Raw genomic sequence first — 16,615 nt, forward strand, 5'->3', positions numbered from 1 at the left:
TGGATGTGCATAGATTCAGTTCAAGAAACTCAAGCGGACACCATTAAAGTCATGTACAACATATTATAAATCTCTACAGTTATTCAAATTATTACAGAACCAAATACCATACTATAAGTTGCACAATAATATACCATTGGGTGAAAGGACATTATAGACTAGAGTAACTAACACAAACCTTAACAGGACCAATAGTCCTCATGAAGACCAAAATGTGGTCCCAGACATTATTATAATAAGATCAGTTTAAAAACATCAAATTGTGGTATCTTAAAACTAATCTTATTCTTGCCTACTTGTTAGCTGGTCCAAATTAAAACCATAAAAGCAACATCAGTGGGCCAAACAACTTTTTCCAGAATACAGACAGCATTTACATTTAGAGCATTTTATTTCTGTTCTTCAAAAAAGTTCTTCCAAAAAAAAAAACATACAGTCTAAAAAGATTACTGTGAAATCTACAGTATCTTGCTAACATCACTTCCCCCTGTTCACACTACACAATAATAATTAGGAGAATTGACCTCTATGCTCATCTAAAGAACCATAAGGACCAAGAGGGAGGACAGTCATACTCGTCTACGAGTGACCACCAATGATGATGGCGTGTGTGTAAGATGGGGGAATGGTTCCAGCTGACATGAATTCATTGATTTACTAGAACCTCTTTTGGCTTAATTTTAAATGTAATCCTATTGTATACCTTTTGTTAATGCAGATATATATCTTTGAAAACAACATTTATTACCAAACTGATGTTCAGAGCAGCTCATGGAGGTTCACATCCTCTGGACACGAGGGGACTGTGTTCAATGGCATCGCAGACTGGCTGTATGAGGGTAAGAGAGACAGACATACACATTATGCAATGCTATTCAAGCTTGAGCAAAAGTAAAAAGAGAAATAATTGCTTTTTGTTGTGTTTTCATCTATAAAATAAATAATGATGAAACTGGCCACCAACTGAAATATTAATTTATTAACTCACAAACTTTAAAGCAAAGTAAATTAATACTTTCCTATTATGTCTGAAATACATCAGCCTAATACTACAAAGATTCCATTGTGCAGGATAAGGGTCATTTTTGTCATCCACTCAGCCCTCTCTCATTTGTATTTTTAATTGGCCAATGTGCAGTAATGGACTGTACAGTAGTATCTCAATAATGCTGTCTCAGATGAACAACTAACAAGCCTTCAGGGCCACATTTTCTGATGTCTCTGCTCTTGGCATTCCAGAGGAAGTGTTGCACAGTCAGGTGACCCACTGGTGGTCCCCTGATGGATCCAGACTGGCTTACCTCACCATCAATGACTCCCTGGTCCCTAACATGCTCCTGCCCCATTTCACAGGATCTCTCTACCCCAGAGGAAAGGAGTACCCTTACCCAAAGGTATGCAACATAGTGACCAAACTTTCTTCAATGTCTTCCAGAGCAAAACAAGAAAAAGACATTGCTTGCAATTATAAATAGTTGATGAAGACTCAACCTGTATTTGGGGGAGTACATTCATTACCATCCAAGCACTCTCAGCTTCCTCTGAGGTTACCGCCACAGATGCAGGTGAAGTTGGTGGCAAGAATCCTCCATAACAGTGTTATGCAACAACCTATGTCATCATGATGTGTTGCAGCTGCAGTGGCGCTATTAGCTACATTATACTCATTTTAACTGAACATAAATAAATATGTGGACACCCGAGAACCATGTCATGAGGACTTTAAGAAGAAATCATAATCTCAGACATTAACCAGAGATTTGAACAAGGAGCATGCAGGATGAGTTTCCAGAGAATGTTCATAGCAACTTTTACAGACCACACACACAGAGGGAGAGAGAGAGGAGAGAGAATGAAAGAGAGAGAGACAGAGGCAGACCCCCTCTGCACAATCTCAAGAATTTTCGTACTTCTCTATAATGTACATCTGAAAGTAGCTTTTGATTAATTTCAGTCAAGACAGTCAAATGCATGAACAACTAATTAACACAGGATACAGATTAAACAGAATAATTTGCTGTTAGACTAAAGGGTATTTGGTGTTTGGCCAATATAAGGCAGATATCAAAGCTTAGGGCTCGTGCCTCTGAGCAGCAACTACAAACAAAACCAAACAGTGGTGGTAATAGTGGGTTGTGATCCTGATCCTTGTGTCTGATGATGTACAATGAATGATGACAGCAGAAAGACACAACACACTGTACTTCAAAGACGACAACAAGATGATCGGCATGGCAGGCAGGCATGTTGTAATGCTATTTGCTACAGACAAGACTGGCTGATGAACCGCTGATGGCACACCAGGGAAATGACAGCTAGGAACTGACAGTGTGCATACTTGAGAGGAGATGAAAACACAGAATATGAGAATGAGACTAAGATCTATGAGCTTACTTGCTAGTGTGAAACAGCCTGTACATCCTGACAGTATTGCAACATATCGATCTCTCTTTATTGTCATCAAACCAGTGTTATGAATAATAGAAAATTCCTTTCTTGATTAACTAATAATGACCTGCTGCTGAAGGCAAGGAAGTTTAGGAAGTTTGTTTGGGTCTGCTCGACTGGTAGGCCATGGATTGTGATATGGTTTCTTCGGGCAAGTTAACGCACCTCTCCTCTTGATGTGGATGTGGAGCACAGCAAATGAGTCTTAGATTGGAGATTGGTTGTAGGAGAGTGGTGGAATGAGGGTCACAAGGTAAAGGGCATTCTCATTTACTAGATCAGACCCACAGATAGAGGGGCGGGGTTTTCTTATTGGAACTTGTTGTTGTTAATGAAACACTGTGTTGATCTAAGATTCACCCACGCTGTGTGTAAAACTGTATGCATACACATTGCGTCTGTTGCTCACATTTCTGAGTGGGGTCAGTGAGGTAACACTGTGGGACTCAAAGCAAGCAGAGATTTAATTGTCCTTCTTTTGTCTGTGAGAACACAGATGCTATTAAGAACACCAACAATAACTGTGAAACAAGTCTCCGTATATCCTTTATTTAACCAGATAAAGTCTCACTGAGGTTAAAATGTACTTTACAAGCAAGACATGTCCAGGAAGTACAAGAAGAAGTACAGTGAATCTAGAACTCTGAAAGTCATGCAGTGCAAATTATATAGTATCTTTAAGCCATATATCCACAGCACAGCAGTGCAGACATATGACATATTTTTTTCAAACACTGTACAGTACAACCGGTTTACAGTACACTATCAGATAATGTATACCATGCTTTGTGCAGATGCTTATGTCCGATTAATAGGTTTCTAACACATACCTTTGAGGAGGTGATCTGAGTGTTTTATTTTGAAAACGGGACACCAATGTCCTTAAAAATCAGCTTGACGGCAGGCTTTTTACTGTAAATCCCTTAAGGTGACATTGAATGCTTGTATCACACATATATGTTAGTTATGGAGGTCTACTTACATATATTAACTTGTTTTCATGGTTAAAAACCTCCTCGTCGCTGCAAACGAGCCGATCAAAATATCTCCTCACTGATGCTCTCGTCAGCCGCGCTGTTTCAGACCAAAACCACACCTCCAGAACGTGGACTGTGTTGTGATTGGCCAGCCAACGAGAGCTTTCCCACTGTCCTGTGATTGGCCAGGTACCTGGAAGTGACGTAATTGGTAGGCCAGCTCTCAGATACACAGCTCCCCCTCTGGCACGGTGGATGCTCTGCATCTCAGCAGCTACAACGAGAGTAGTTCTTCTTCTTCTGCAGTTGAATGTACGCAACTGGAAGTGGTGAGGTTTACTGATGACAACATCAACCTACGGAAGTGCCGATCTGCTTCGCAGAGCCCAGGAAAACAATAAAACCCTATTTTCTCAGCAGTGACTGAACTGTTTGTTCTGAAACTCTAGGGTTTCATAAACGAGGTAATGACGCAGATACACACACAAACGCAGCGTTAATTGTCAATGTCGCCTTTAGTAATTCAGGCGTTAAAATTCAGCGTTAGGTAGTTTGACTACAGAGAAATGAATGTTGGATATAGCTTGACAATAGTCGGATAAAGTAACAATTAAGTAGTCCCCAAACATCGTAACGGCTGGTCGTATAGCTGCACGAAAACGAGAGCTCTCACAGACCCGAGGACTTCTATTTTTGAGTACGTGTCTATTGTCGTTTCTGTCAGCCGAGAGGGGCAAACGCAAATGTTTTGAGACTTGCTGGCGTATTAGGACTTGCTGGCATTTTGGGACTTACCAGTATTTTGGGAATCCGCAGCGTTTGTGAATATGCAGCTCGTTTCTCCTCCCGCGTGTGTTTTGGGTCGTTGCAGTGCGTTTGCCCCTGTCGTCCACCGTAGAAATGACATAAAAAAATAAAGAAGTTCATGAGAGGCTGTAACCTTAGTAATGGATTCCTCTCATTTCCTGAGATTTCCCTCCTCATGTCAACTACTGAGCTCTATTTTTGAGAGAAGATTAAGTGAGAGATGACGCACAGCTTGCCCCAGGGCTTGCACAGCAAACAGCAACACAATCTTTGATAAAATTCAACTGGCATTGTTTAGTATGATAGCATGTGGAAATAGAAAAAAAGTGCAGCATGTTGCTCAGTGCTTACCAGCTTTGCTGCAGCACTTGGAGTGCATCAATGATATCACATGCCATTGAACTTGGCTTGCGAGTGTAATTCTTCACATGTGTTGTTTTTGTTTGTTTTTTGTTTTGTTTTACTATAGATGGATCAAAACAACCCCATTGTCAAACTCCATGTTGTCGCTCTAGACGGCAGTTCACTAACAACTGAAATGAGACCTCCTGACAGTTTTGAAAAGAGGTAAACGTGACATAAAAGTCAATTATATTAATTTGAATGACAGCAATATCATATTGATATGTTCTCAACTACTTCCCCTCTTTGTTTGCGCTAGTGATTACTACATCACCATGGTGAAATGGGCAACACGGGATAAGCTGAGTGTGCGTTGGGTGAATCGAGCTCAAAATCTGTCCATTCTTTCACTGTGTATTGTGACCACAGGTGACTGCACAAAGGTATGAGGCTTTCTGTTGAACCTGCCTAACAAAAGATATGCACATGTACTGTGGGGTAACTGGATCTTTCTGATTCAGAAACATGTGATGACGTCAGACAAGTGGCTTGATCGTCAGGTAAGCATTACACTCTAGAGCAGTGTTTGTATTTCTACTTTGTTTTATTTTGGTTTGTAATGAGATATAATGCCTTTCTTGACTTTTTTTGCGTGTCACATCTCTTGAGGATGCAGTGTATTTTCTCTGAGTAAACTCACTATAGCACCGAGTATTGCACTGATTGTACTGGTGCTGCTAGGATGCACGTTATAATGAATTTTGATACATTTTTATCAATTACTTTTTTCTAAGCAGAAGTGCTTGAAAAATACAATCAGACTTGAAAATTGTTATGTATTTATAGAGCACTTTTCTAAACATGATGACCAATCAAAGCTGTACTATGAAGTATAGGTAAGATAAAGACAAGTGCTCAAATAAATATCTTATAGTATACCTGACTCCTCTCTTTATTTGCAGCAACAGCATTGCTTTTTGCAATCACATTTCATTATATATCTCAGTAGATGCATTCAGGATTTCAATTGCAAAGTCAGATGATGCATTGAATGACCCGTTGTTATGTTAATGTGAACAAAGCCTGATGGAAAAAGCAAATTGATGACCACCTTTGTGATTACTGTTATCACTGATTGGGGCTTTGTTTAGCCAGTTTCAATTGTATACGTTTTTCCCATGCTCTTATCAACACTTAAAATGTCCCATCTCAGTGTTACAGAAAGATAAGAATAATACTAAAACAATCCTACATCTAGCCAATCTTTAAATATAAACAAAAATGAGGGTAGCTGAACATTTCTTACATGAGCATTTCTTATTTAAGTATCCTGCACACTCACAGTGTGTGACAACTCTTTCTGGAAAAAGTTTAACACATTTGTTGTTTGTCTCGTTTCCCAGAATGAAGAGCCAGTGTTTTCTGGAGACTGCACGACATTCTTCATCACTATACCTTTAAAACATGGTGACAGTGGGACATTCAACCATATCACCATGATCTCCAATGAGGTAAAATGAACTATTGATTAAATAAATATATTTAATGACATTTTTTCTGAGCCGAAACAAACTTCCTTGTCCCCTTTTAAGCCTCCTTCGTATTCTTGTATTGTGCCATGTTTAAATGTTATATCCAGAAGCACAGGAGTTGAAAAAGGCAGTTATCAAATCATAAAGGCTGCAATGTAATGGTTATATTTGAATTATCTATGTTCTTTCATATCTTAGTTCTCACTTCTGAACCCTGCATTAAGAATTTATATAATTTAAATTTAAATCTAATAAAACATCTGTATGTGTACAGGTGATGCAATGTTGACAAGACACTTGTCTTGTTTCCTTTCTGTGTTTTTCAGTTTGAGGGTCAAGAGGTCAGTCTCCGCCACCTCACCTCAGGAAGCTGGGAAGTTTCTGAAATCTTGGCCTATGATAAAACAACTAAAACAATGTGAGCATAGACTGAAATACAGATGAAAAACATAAGTTGTGCTTCAGGTAGGGAAGTTTTGCAGTAGCTGATTTTTTTAACCTTGCGGAGGTAGAAAGTTTTGTTTAAAAGTTGTAAAATAATCTGTACCTTCTGGAATGAAATGAAAGTAATACAATATATATATATATATGTATATGTATATATATATATATATGCATATGCACCTATATATGTATATATCCTATTGTATCTGAAATGGGTACATATATGTACCCATTTCAGATAGGATCTAATAATCTTTGTATTTTCCAGTTATTTCCTGAGCACAGAGGAAGGCCCAACACAGCGCCAAATGTACAGGTACAATATAGTTTCTACTTCAGTACAGAAGAACTTTTTTTGAAAGAAACAGTGAAACATTGTGTTGAAATACCTTTATCTACCTTCTTGTCAACATTTGACAGTTTGCAGAGCTTAGAATAAAGACTGAGAACAGAAGGAAACAGTAAAGCTGGCTCTGTAAAAAGAAATATCACACCCACCAGCAAAACTGTGGGATCTACATCTTTCTTACATACTGTATACCCAGCTTCTCCTCAAGACTTTCATGTGGAAAATCCTACATGCAGTTTTCCCGTTAACCTTTTTTTCCCCCACAATCAGTTTATTGAAATGTTTAACAGGTTTTTATAGCATAACACAACAAAAACACATAATCTATATATATATATATATATATACATACATATATATATATCTATATACATATATAGATATATATATACTGTATGAAAATGTTTCCATAAGTCTTTAAACTCTTGCTCTTCCTCTGGTCATTTTACTCTGTATTTCCAGTACAAGAAGTCATCTCCTTCATAAGTCATATCTCCTTACTCATTTACTACTGTAATTGAGTAGATTTTTGGGTACTTTTTTTTTACTTTTACTTTTTTTTTTTTTACTATGTACTATGTTTTGGTTTTTTTTATAGTATTGTACTTTGCTACATTTTAAACCACATCCTTTGCTGAGTAAAAATGTTGAACTGATGTGAATGACAAGGACAGGTGAAAGACGAGGACAGGTAAATTGGCGCTAATTAAGATCCCTGAGTGAGTGAGAAAGTTAAAGCATTTGTGACCTATGACCCATTTTGACTGATACATAATGTGTTACATATTTTATTTTGTCAGAACTTTAATTTGTGGGGCCACACGGTGGAGTAGTGGTTAGCACTCTCGTCTTGCAGCGAGAAGACCCGGGTTCGAGCCCCGGTTGGAACAAGGGCCTTTCTGCATGGAGTTTGCATGTTCTCCCCGTGTGTGCGTGGGTTCTCTCCGGGTTCTCCGGCTTCCTCCCACAGTCCAAAAACATGCAATGTGGGGATTAGGTGAATTGGACACACTAAATTGACCATAGGAATGAGTGTGAGAGTGAATGGTTGTTTGTCTCTAGTTGTGTGTGGCCCTGCGATGGACTGGCGAACTGTCCAGGGTGTACCCCGCCTATCGCCCGATGTAGCTGAGATTGGCACAGCACCCCCCGCGACCCTCTGGTGGAGGATAAAGCGGTTAGATGATGACTGACTGACTGACTTTAATTTGTAAAGGCTTGCCTTTAAAACAATTAATGTGAGATTTGTGAGAACATTGTTAAAAAAGTTTTACTCTGAGTACATTTTGAACATGCTACGTTTTTACTTTAACTTGAGTACATTTTAGATCAGTACTTTTACTTGAGCAAAATCTTAGCAAAATAGTGGTACTTTTACTTGAGTAGAATATTTCAGTACTCTTTCCACCTCTGCACTGCAGGCATTTCTGTTTTCCTCCAGGATGATGCAATCATCCCCCTGGCCTGCAGGAGTCCAAAATCTATCAAGGCCGTCTATTTTGAATTAACAACAAAGTTCTTTTGATATATACCCAGTACACAAAGTTTAACTTGGTGGGGCACACTCACTACAACAATATTGGTTATAGTTTGAACAATTTTCCGATTTATTTAGCGACAGTCCCATACATAGTGAAACAGTACCCTCTCCTTCTAAATATTTAACACTTTATTAAATGAGATAGTTTAAAACATTAAACTATCTCACCAACATCGGACCAACAATTCACTTTATCAGCGGTGATGTAGGTGCTCATGAACCATTGTAACAACTTTTAAACATTCCCAATCATCTTATTGAGTGTCCTGGTATCCTGTCTCCATGCCTGTAGCCTGTCAGCAATAGGTTCTTTTGTTTGAATGACATCAGAGCTGTATAGAATAGAAATATTTGACCCGTCTCCCCTCTCGATTTAGAAGTGTGAGATTTTGCAGGTGTGACTGGTGGGATACATATTATTTTTTATGTTTAGATTTTACATAATCGATCAAATGTCAGAAGGTGACCATCCACATACATATCCTCTATTTTTCGTACACCACCGTCCACCCAATATCTTCAACCAGTGAAAAACCAGAAACCGGAGAGAGGGTGTAATCTGTTGTTGCGACTTTTTTAAGAAATGGGTTGTCTGCCATTATTTTTAGGGTTTTTCGGTGTGCAGAGTACAGATACAGTTTTAATAGAAGTTGATTGATGATTGCTCAATAGACACCCAGCCTGGGAGAGCCTGAAAATGATCATTAAAGAATGAATCTAATATAAGAATTGACTGGAAGAATCAGTGTTATCTTTACCAGTCATGAGGAATCCATTTTGATGAGATTCATTACTTTTAATAGTGGCAGAAGTATTTGATCTTTAAACATTTTATACAATTCAATTGGTAGGCCATCGGGTCCTGGCACTTTTCTGCGATTGATATTTTGAATAGCTTGCAATATTTCTTCAACTGTTACTGTCTATCATTGTCCAAAATGTTTTGTTTTGTATCTTTGGTCAGTGAAACTGAAATTGGTCCAAAAATGTGTCTCATCTTCTGAGGTATGAGGGCTTTCTGATGTATGATCATTCTATTCATTTCGACTGGGTCCACTGTAAGATCTCCTATTAGTTGCTCTCTCCGATTGTATTTTTTAAATTCTCCATGCTAAATGTTTTCCAGGTTTTTCTCTCTGATCATAAGATTGCAGTAACCAAATTAAACTTTTTGCAGCTTTACCTATTGATAATTTATTATAAGTACTGTACCTCTCAAAAGGAGCAGGTCTCTCTGCTTGGCCATGTCATCTCTATTGTCATATCTATCTCCAGTGATTTAATTTGCTTTACTAATGCTTCCATCTGAATGTTTTGTTTTTTAGACTTAAAAAACTCCTCTGATGAAAGCCTTAAATGTCTCCCATTTCATGCAAGCATTTAGTTTGCATTTTGTGGGTATCGGTCTATTGTTGGACTCAAGGTACAATTAAAATCACCCCCAATAATATAGTAGCCTTGTAGTGTGGATATTGTTAGGAAAAGATCTCCGTAAACTCTAATAAGATTCAGTTTGAGAGAGAAGATCTTGGCTTGAGTAATGATCTTCCAGTTCCAGTCGACAACCTGAAATGGCACCGTTCTATGAATGAAAATAACTACACCCCTACCATAGTTGTTATTTGTCGAGTGAATCACCTGACCATCTGTTCCTGACATATTTAATATCAGAATGTGTCAAGTGTGATTCTTGCAGGACTCGTGATTCTTATGTCAGAGACACACTGAATGTTCGTCTGGTCCATTACACACATCTGTTTTATAAAACGAAGGAGAAGGCAGTATTGCTGCTGTGCTGAATATACAAAACATGCACACACACAATGGGCTGCAATTTAATGAGTCTATGGTTTCGTTTCAATGTTCTACACAGATTTAAAGAAATACAATATACATATCTGATTAATTATTCTGATTCTCATCATTGCATTAGAGCAGTGATTACCATACTGAGGTACACAGAGAGTTTTTTTTCAAGTGTGCAGGATTAGGGTAGCATTAGGGTAGCATTAGTGCAATGAATCTGGAGGGCTATGCAGTTCCTGCAGGTGGGCAGCAAGAGATCAGAAAAATAAACAAATGGAAATATTTTTTTGTCATTGGGTTTTAAAAATTCATTTTTAAAAAAAAGTTGCTTCAATTCAGCTGTCAATTGTTTTTCCCCGATAATTGGAGTAATCATTTCAATTCTGATTGGTCTTTCTCAAACCTTCATAAAAAAAAAAGAAATGAGGTAAGTAAAATTAAGTTTAAGAGTATTGTTTTAGAATTTAAGATGTGCTGCAATGTGCTTGTTAAGTTTGGGAATGGCTATATTACACTATAGTTAATATTTGTAATGCCATCTCAAGACTCTTTCTTGTTTTCATTTTATAAACACATACAATATCAAATTGAACTTTGACTTAAAATGTATATAGCAAATCAAATCTCAATTCATATGTGTGAAAAATAGCAATTACATATTTACGTCAAATTGTTTAACCTTAATGTACAGGGTTTATTCTAAAGGCAGGCCACATTAAGTCCATGGTTGAGAGTCAGTGTTGCTAGGCTTTGTCAGTCCAGTGCGTCATGCACACTGAGTCACTCTATGTCTCATTTTCCTCCTCCTCCACATCAGTGACTTTCCTGTCTGTTCATTATTCTTTTTTTGGAATGAAAATACAGCAGTAACAAAATGGAAATATGTCATGTTTACGTAGGTTAGACACATGATAGCACCAAAGCAGGAAGTCATGATTGGATCAACTGTTTATACCATCAGCATATACAGTACCAGCCTACTCGTTTGGAATGATATTTGTTTCTAAATGTTTTTCTGAAAAAGTTTCCCCTTGGCATCAACTGACAGTAATTTAAGTTGCTGGTTGGCTTTCATTGCTGTTCTCTTGGTGTATCCCAGGCATTCAAACAGAGGACTCAATCATTTTTTAGAATAGTTTGCCAAACAACTGATGAAATGGTTACATTAATGTAGGTCAAAGTGTGATTTAATTTGAAAGAGAAAGAAGCTGTATGAGCTTAACTGTAATAATATTGTTTTGTTTTTTGCTAACTAAACTTGACTGTAAATCTGAAATGACGCAATTTCCCTCTCTCCTTTTACTTCTTCTGAAATCTGAAAAGACTTGTTATGACTTGTTATTTTCTCCCCCAACAGGGTCTCCACAGTCGAGCCCTTTCTTAAAGAATGCCTCACCTGCTCCCTCTTCAAATCAAAGTGTACCTACTACGAGGCACACTTCAGTCCCGACAACCACCACGTTATCCTCAACTGCAGAGGTAAGACCACTACCACCCAAACGCATGTTTCCAGTGAAGTGATGTAATCTGTTTGACACAGCTGTAACACTGAAGAGTGGAGGAGGCAGACGTGTTCAGATGCTTCCTCATTCTGTTTCACATCTTTTTGATCTTTCCTCAGTTTATTGTTGCCACAGACACAATTCTGGCTCTAAAATGTATAAAATGTCACAATCAGTGTTGCATAACAATGTTACATTTTGAATCATGATCGTGAATCCTTGCTTTCTCTCTCCGCTTGTCAGTTGTACACACAACACTCAAACACATCTACACTCACAAAAAGACACATTTATATACAGTTAAGGGATGTGAAATTTGATTATGTGTGTTACATTAGCAGGCTTCCCTAAGTTACAAATCATACAAATATTAAAAACATAAAAGGTACAAAAAAAAGTTACAGTTCTACTTTTTCCCAGGTCCTGGAATCCCACAATCATCTCTGCACAAGCTCAGTGATATGAACAGTAAGTGCATTAATCGACACTGGAAAAGCACACAAATTTACTGTTTAGATTATTTCACTCTATTGCATCAGGTATTTTTTACTTTAATTATGTTTGCGTAGATATTTTTTTCAGCATGATTGCATGCACTGAGATAAAATAATGTTTGGAGATACAGTAACTAAAATTAAGTAATAAAAAATTAAAGCAATTATGTTTTAGGAATTAGAAGCTTGTAATGTTGAGTGCATTACAAGCTCTCTCAGTTTGAGAGAGGATACAATATTACACTGTATATAATATGTTTCCTTGAAATGTTTGATTACTTTGTATTTGATAATGTCCATGTTCTTTTTGTGCCATGTTCTCAAACAGAACACATGCCTTTTGAAATAAACACAGTATTAAAAAATGCACTGGTGAACAGGACGATGCCCAAGTGGGAAAGAAGAACCATACAGATCAACAACTTTGGTATGACACCTCGATCATCACAATCTATGGTTGCTATGGTTTGTGAGGGTGCTTTTTTTTTGTTTAAATAGAAATAGCATAGCATTTTAAGTTGTTTGGTTAGATGTTTAGTTGAACTTGTGACACTGTGCTGTGTGCGCTGAGCCACCAACTACCTCCTCAGTTTCTGTGGGTGAAGCGGAAACGCATCAGAGACGCAGCGCATTTACACTTTTTTTCACTCTGGTCACAATTCAAAAATGTAGGTTGCATATTGCAACCTACCCCTTCATGCCACTTAATCCTATGCACTGGTCTTTTAAATCATTATCTGAAGACATCGTCTTTGGTCGTGGAGAACTAATGAACATGTTCCCCCATTTTTTGACATGTTAGTCTCAGTAGTGTCAAAAAAGTCACCAAAACAGTTTATTTTGCCAAACAATTAATACATTAAAAGTAAATATTTGTCGACTGCAGCATTAAAATGTAATAAATCCTGTTTCCACATTTATCTATAAGATCATTTATTTATTTCTAGAATAATACTCTAGCTGGGAAATGAGATTGCTTCAATCTCTCTGTGCAGATTACAGATTTCTAATTTACATTTACAAAAATATCACTGTAGTTCAGTACAATAAGCCTTTCCAGTCATAATAAATTTAAGCGCATGTGGCCGTCAGACATGTAAATTCACTGTAGCATCAAAACAAGTGAGTGAACAGATGCAGAGCTTTTTGAGGTAGTTAAGAAACCTGGAAACCAGAAATGTAAATGTATTTTGTTTTAATTAAAGGTGGTGGAAGGGCATATGTCTTTCTTTCTCTCTAATCCGTTTTCACTGTCAGAGACACGGTGACACACGTTTGAAGCCTAGAAACACAGTCAGATGGGAAACGGTCATTAAAAGATTAAGGCAAATGAAGGAGCAGAGCCAACATGCTTATTTGCGGTGTTAAAGGTGATTTCATTTTCATTTCACATTTCATTTGCAACAACACTGATATTAAATTCCTTAATGTGAGCTACATCTAGATCTCATAGACCAGATCACCATTAAAGTTTCTTGAGGTATCCTTGTTTATTTCAACATTAAATTGCAGGTTACATTTACATGTGGGTGGAACAGTGTAGGATCTTAAGAATGTGAAGTCTCTACTGTGCCACTGCCAGCCTCCTCCACTCATGCTCTGCTTTGAAGCTGTAACTCATTAAATAGCACACCCAAATGAAAATTACTGTATTTTCTGAAGCAACCTGAGTGCTTGCATGTCTGAAGTCTTACAAGAAAGAAAATGGTTACTCTTTGGTTTCTTATGAACAGTCTAACCATTTTTAGTCTATCGCATATAAAATTATTTTTACTCTCTATTTGAAAAATATAGCATGAAGCATGTCAATTCTATAATTCAAAAATGTAACAGTTTTGTTAATCTTTTTGATATGGAGTGCCACTATCTGAATAAACCAACATGCTAAACTGTGCATCAATCAACTTGGAAATTGTTGACTCTAAGGGGAAGAGATACAATATTAGAAGTAGAAACATGCAGAGAGAATATTGCAGTGGAAAACTGGCAAAATACTAACTTGAAAAACTATATAACTAAATGATTGTGGAAGCTCCCACTCATTAATCGTCATAATGATAAAATGACAAAATTCTAATCCTCAGCACCAAAAAGACAAGTATACAAAAACCTTATAGAAGCAGAAAGATATAAAACATAGAACACTGCACACACAATGTTAATCTTCTTCTGTGCATGTTCTTTCAGCTTTTACACCTGTTGACTTCTATTTACATCATAAAAACAAGATATTTCTGAAGAGTAAACGTTGTAGAGAGCTCTGTGTAATCGTCCATGTGGGATGATGACAGATTCTCCATTACACCCTGATATGTCCTGCTCCTTTACAGCTTTAAAGATTGCTGTACCTCATTTGAAACCTCCTTTTAGAGGTGGCCATGAAAAGCCTTTATCCACTCTCACCATATAATGAAATGCAGTGTCTTTAAATAATCATACAAATCTAAGCCAGATACAACACACCATGAGGATAGAGCAACCCAGGAACAATGAAATATTACTTGACATCCCTAAGTTCTAATTGTTGTCTGTTCAGCAAATATTTGGTTCAAAGTGAAGTTGGGACTAATATGGCCTGGGGACACACTTGGGCATCCTGGAGCAGTTGAAGTGATTATATGCTGGTGGTATTAATGTGTTACTGACTAGACCAAATGACACATTACAGTAAGATTCTAGTGGATGAGCACTTAGAGTGGACAATGAGATGGTAGGGTTGGCCCAATGACCAGTTAGGCCTACCCATGCCTTACATAAATTGAACAGAGCCGGTGCTTTTCCTGCTAAAACATATCAAAATGGCCGTTTTTCAAAGAGCCCATTTTGAATCCTTCAGAGGTTCATGTATATCTGCAGTAGTAATAAGTCAAAAATTAAAGTCCTCTTGCCAGGATTTTGAGTATACAGGATGAACTGTTTAAATGTTTTCAATCATTTAAACAGTTCATCCTGAATACCCAAATCCTTTATCAGACCCTGTGTTTGATAAAGAATTTGACATATTTTCCTGGAACAACCAGTTGAAGCTAATCATGACCTTTAACTCACAAACACAATCATCCAATATTGGCAATAGAAGGCATAGCAAATGAAGTGCACAATCATGGCTGCTTCTGTTTCCTTCACCACACAGCTCCAATTAAGTTTCCTGCATGTAATTGAGTGCAACAATGTTAAAGAGAGATACATACAACCAATAACTTATCAAAGTAGCACAGAATCAAATTTATTGCACTAAAGACAGCAATGCTTCTTTCTTCTATCTCTGTCTCACTTTGTGAGAAGGGGCAGACAAGTAGGTCATAGAGACTGCAATGTTTTGACAATTACTCAGAAGTCCACAGAGGGTGATTTAAGATCTGCGCTAGCGCACTGACATGTCAAACCGTCATTTCTGCATTTTAATTTTAACAAAATACCACATACCAAATCTCATCAACATGTACTTAAACTGAATGTTGTACTGTCAGTTAAAATCCTGAGAAATATGAGACATTAATTTTGAAGCTAAATGACATGACATGAGATTCTCTTGTTGACTTTTTCCCGCAGCTTTTAATCTGGAGTTAATTGTCCCAGTAGATTTGGATGAAACAAACCACTACCCGCTTTTATTGATCCTGTAAGTAATTTCAGCTTGGAATCCTCCTAACATACAGTTTACAATATATATACATACATATATATATTACATATATATATATATATATATATATATATATATATATATATATATATATACATATATATATATATATATATATATACAGTTGTGTGCAAAAATGTTTGCCCCCTTCCTGATTTCTTATTTTGTAGCATGTTTGTTACACTTTCAGATTATCAAACAAATTTAAATATTAAACAAAGACAACCCAAGTTAACACAACATGCAGTTTTTAAGTGATTTTATTTATTATGGGGGAAAAACTATCCAAACCTACATGGCCCCATATGAAAAAGTAATTGCCCCCTTGTAAAATGATCAGGTCACTATAGTTAGTCAAATTTTTGGGAAAATTGTACTTGTCACACCCAGCCCCGATTACTGCCAAACCTATTGAATCAAGAGACAACTTAAATAGAACCTGTCAGACAAAGTGAAGTCAGCCCAAAGATCCCAAAAAAGGAAGACATCATGCCGCGATCTAAAGCAATTCAGGAACAAATGTGAAATAAATTAATTGACATCTATCGGTCTGGAAAAAGGTTACAAAGGCCATTCTAAAGGTTTGGGATTCTATTGAACCACGGTGAGGGCCATTATTCACAAATGGAGAAAACATGAAACAGTGGGCAACCTTCCCATGAGTGGCCAGCCGACAAGAATTACCCCAATAGCGCAGCGACAACTCATCTAAGAGGTCACAAAAGAAC

General features: G+C 37.2%; 1 protein-coding gene across 1 annotated transcript in view; it reads left to right on the plus strand.

Annotated features, from left to right (window-relative positions):
- The first annotated feature begins 229 nt into the window (after window positions 1-229).
- LOC122785298 (inactive dipeptidyl peptidase 10-like) overlaps window positions 230-16,615 on the plus strand; it is a 35,065-nt gene continuing 18,679 nt past the window's right edge. Inside the window, exons 1-12 of the mRNA XM_044051035.1 lie at window positions 230-839; window positions 1,240-1,394; window positions 4,702-4,799; window positions 4,894-5,017; window positions 5,096-5,134; window positions 5,978-6,085; window positions 6,433-6,524; window positions 6,819-6,866; window positions 11,603-11,724; window positions 12,168-12,215; window positions 12,570-12,668; window positions 15,794-15,863. Of these exons, the coding sequence (XP_043906970.1) occupies window positions 713-839; window positions 1,240-1,394; window positions 4,702-4,799; window positions 4,894-5,017; window positions 5,096-5,134; window positions 5,978-6,085; window positions 6,433-6,524; window positions 6,819-6,866; window positions 11,603-11,724; window positions 12,168-12,215; window positions 12,570-12,668; window positions 15,794-15,863 (1,130 nt within the window). The 5' untranslated portion in view covers window positions 230-712. The remainder of the gene's footprint in view (window positions 840-1,239; window positions 1,395-4,701; window positions 4,800-4,893; window positions 5,018-5,095; window positions 5,135-5,977; window positions 6,086-6,432; window positions 6,525-6,818; window positions 6,867-11,602; window positions 11,725-12,167; window positions 12,216-12,569; window positions 12,669-15,793; window positions 15,864-16,615) is intronic.

The sequence above is a fragment of the Solea senegalensis genome, linkage group LG2 (assembly GCF_019176455.1).
Source record: "Solea senegalensis isolate Sse05_10M linkage group LG2, IFAPA_SoseM_1, whole genome shotgun sequence".
In the NCBI taxonomy this organism is placed as follows: domain Eukaryota; kingdom Metazoa; phylum Chordata; class Actinopteri; order Pleuronectiformes; family Soleidae; genus Solea; species Solea senegalensis.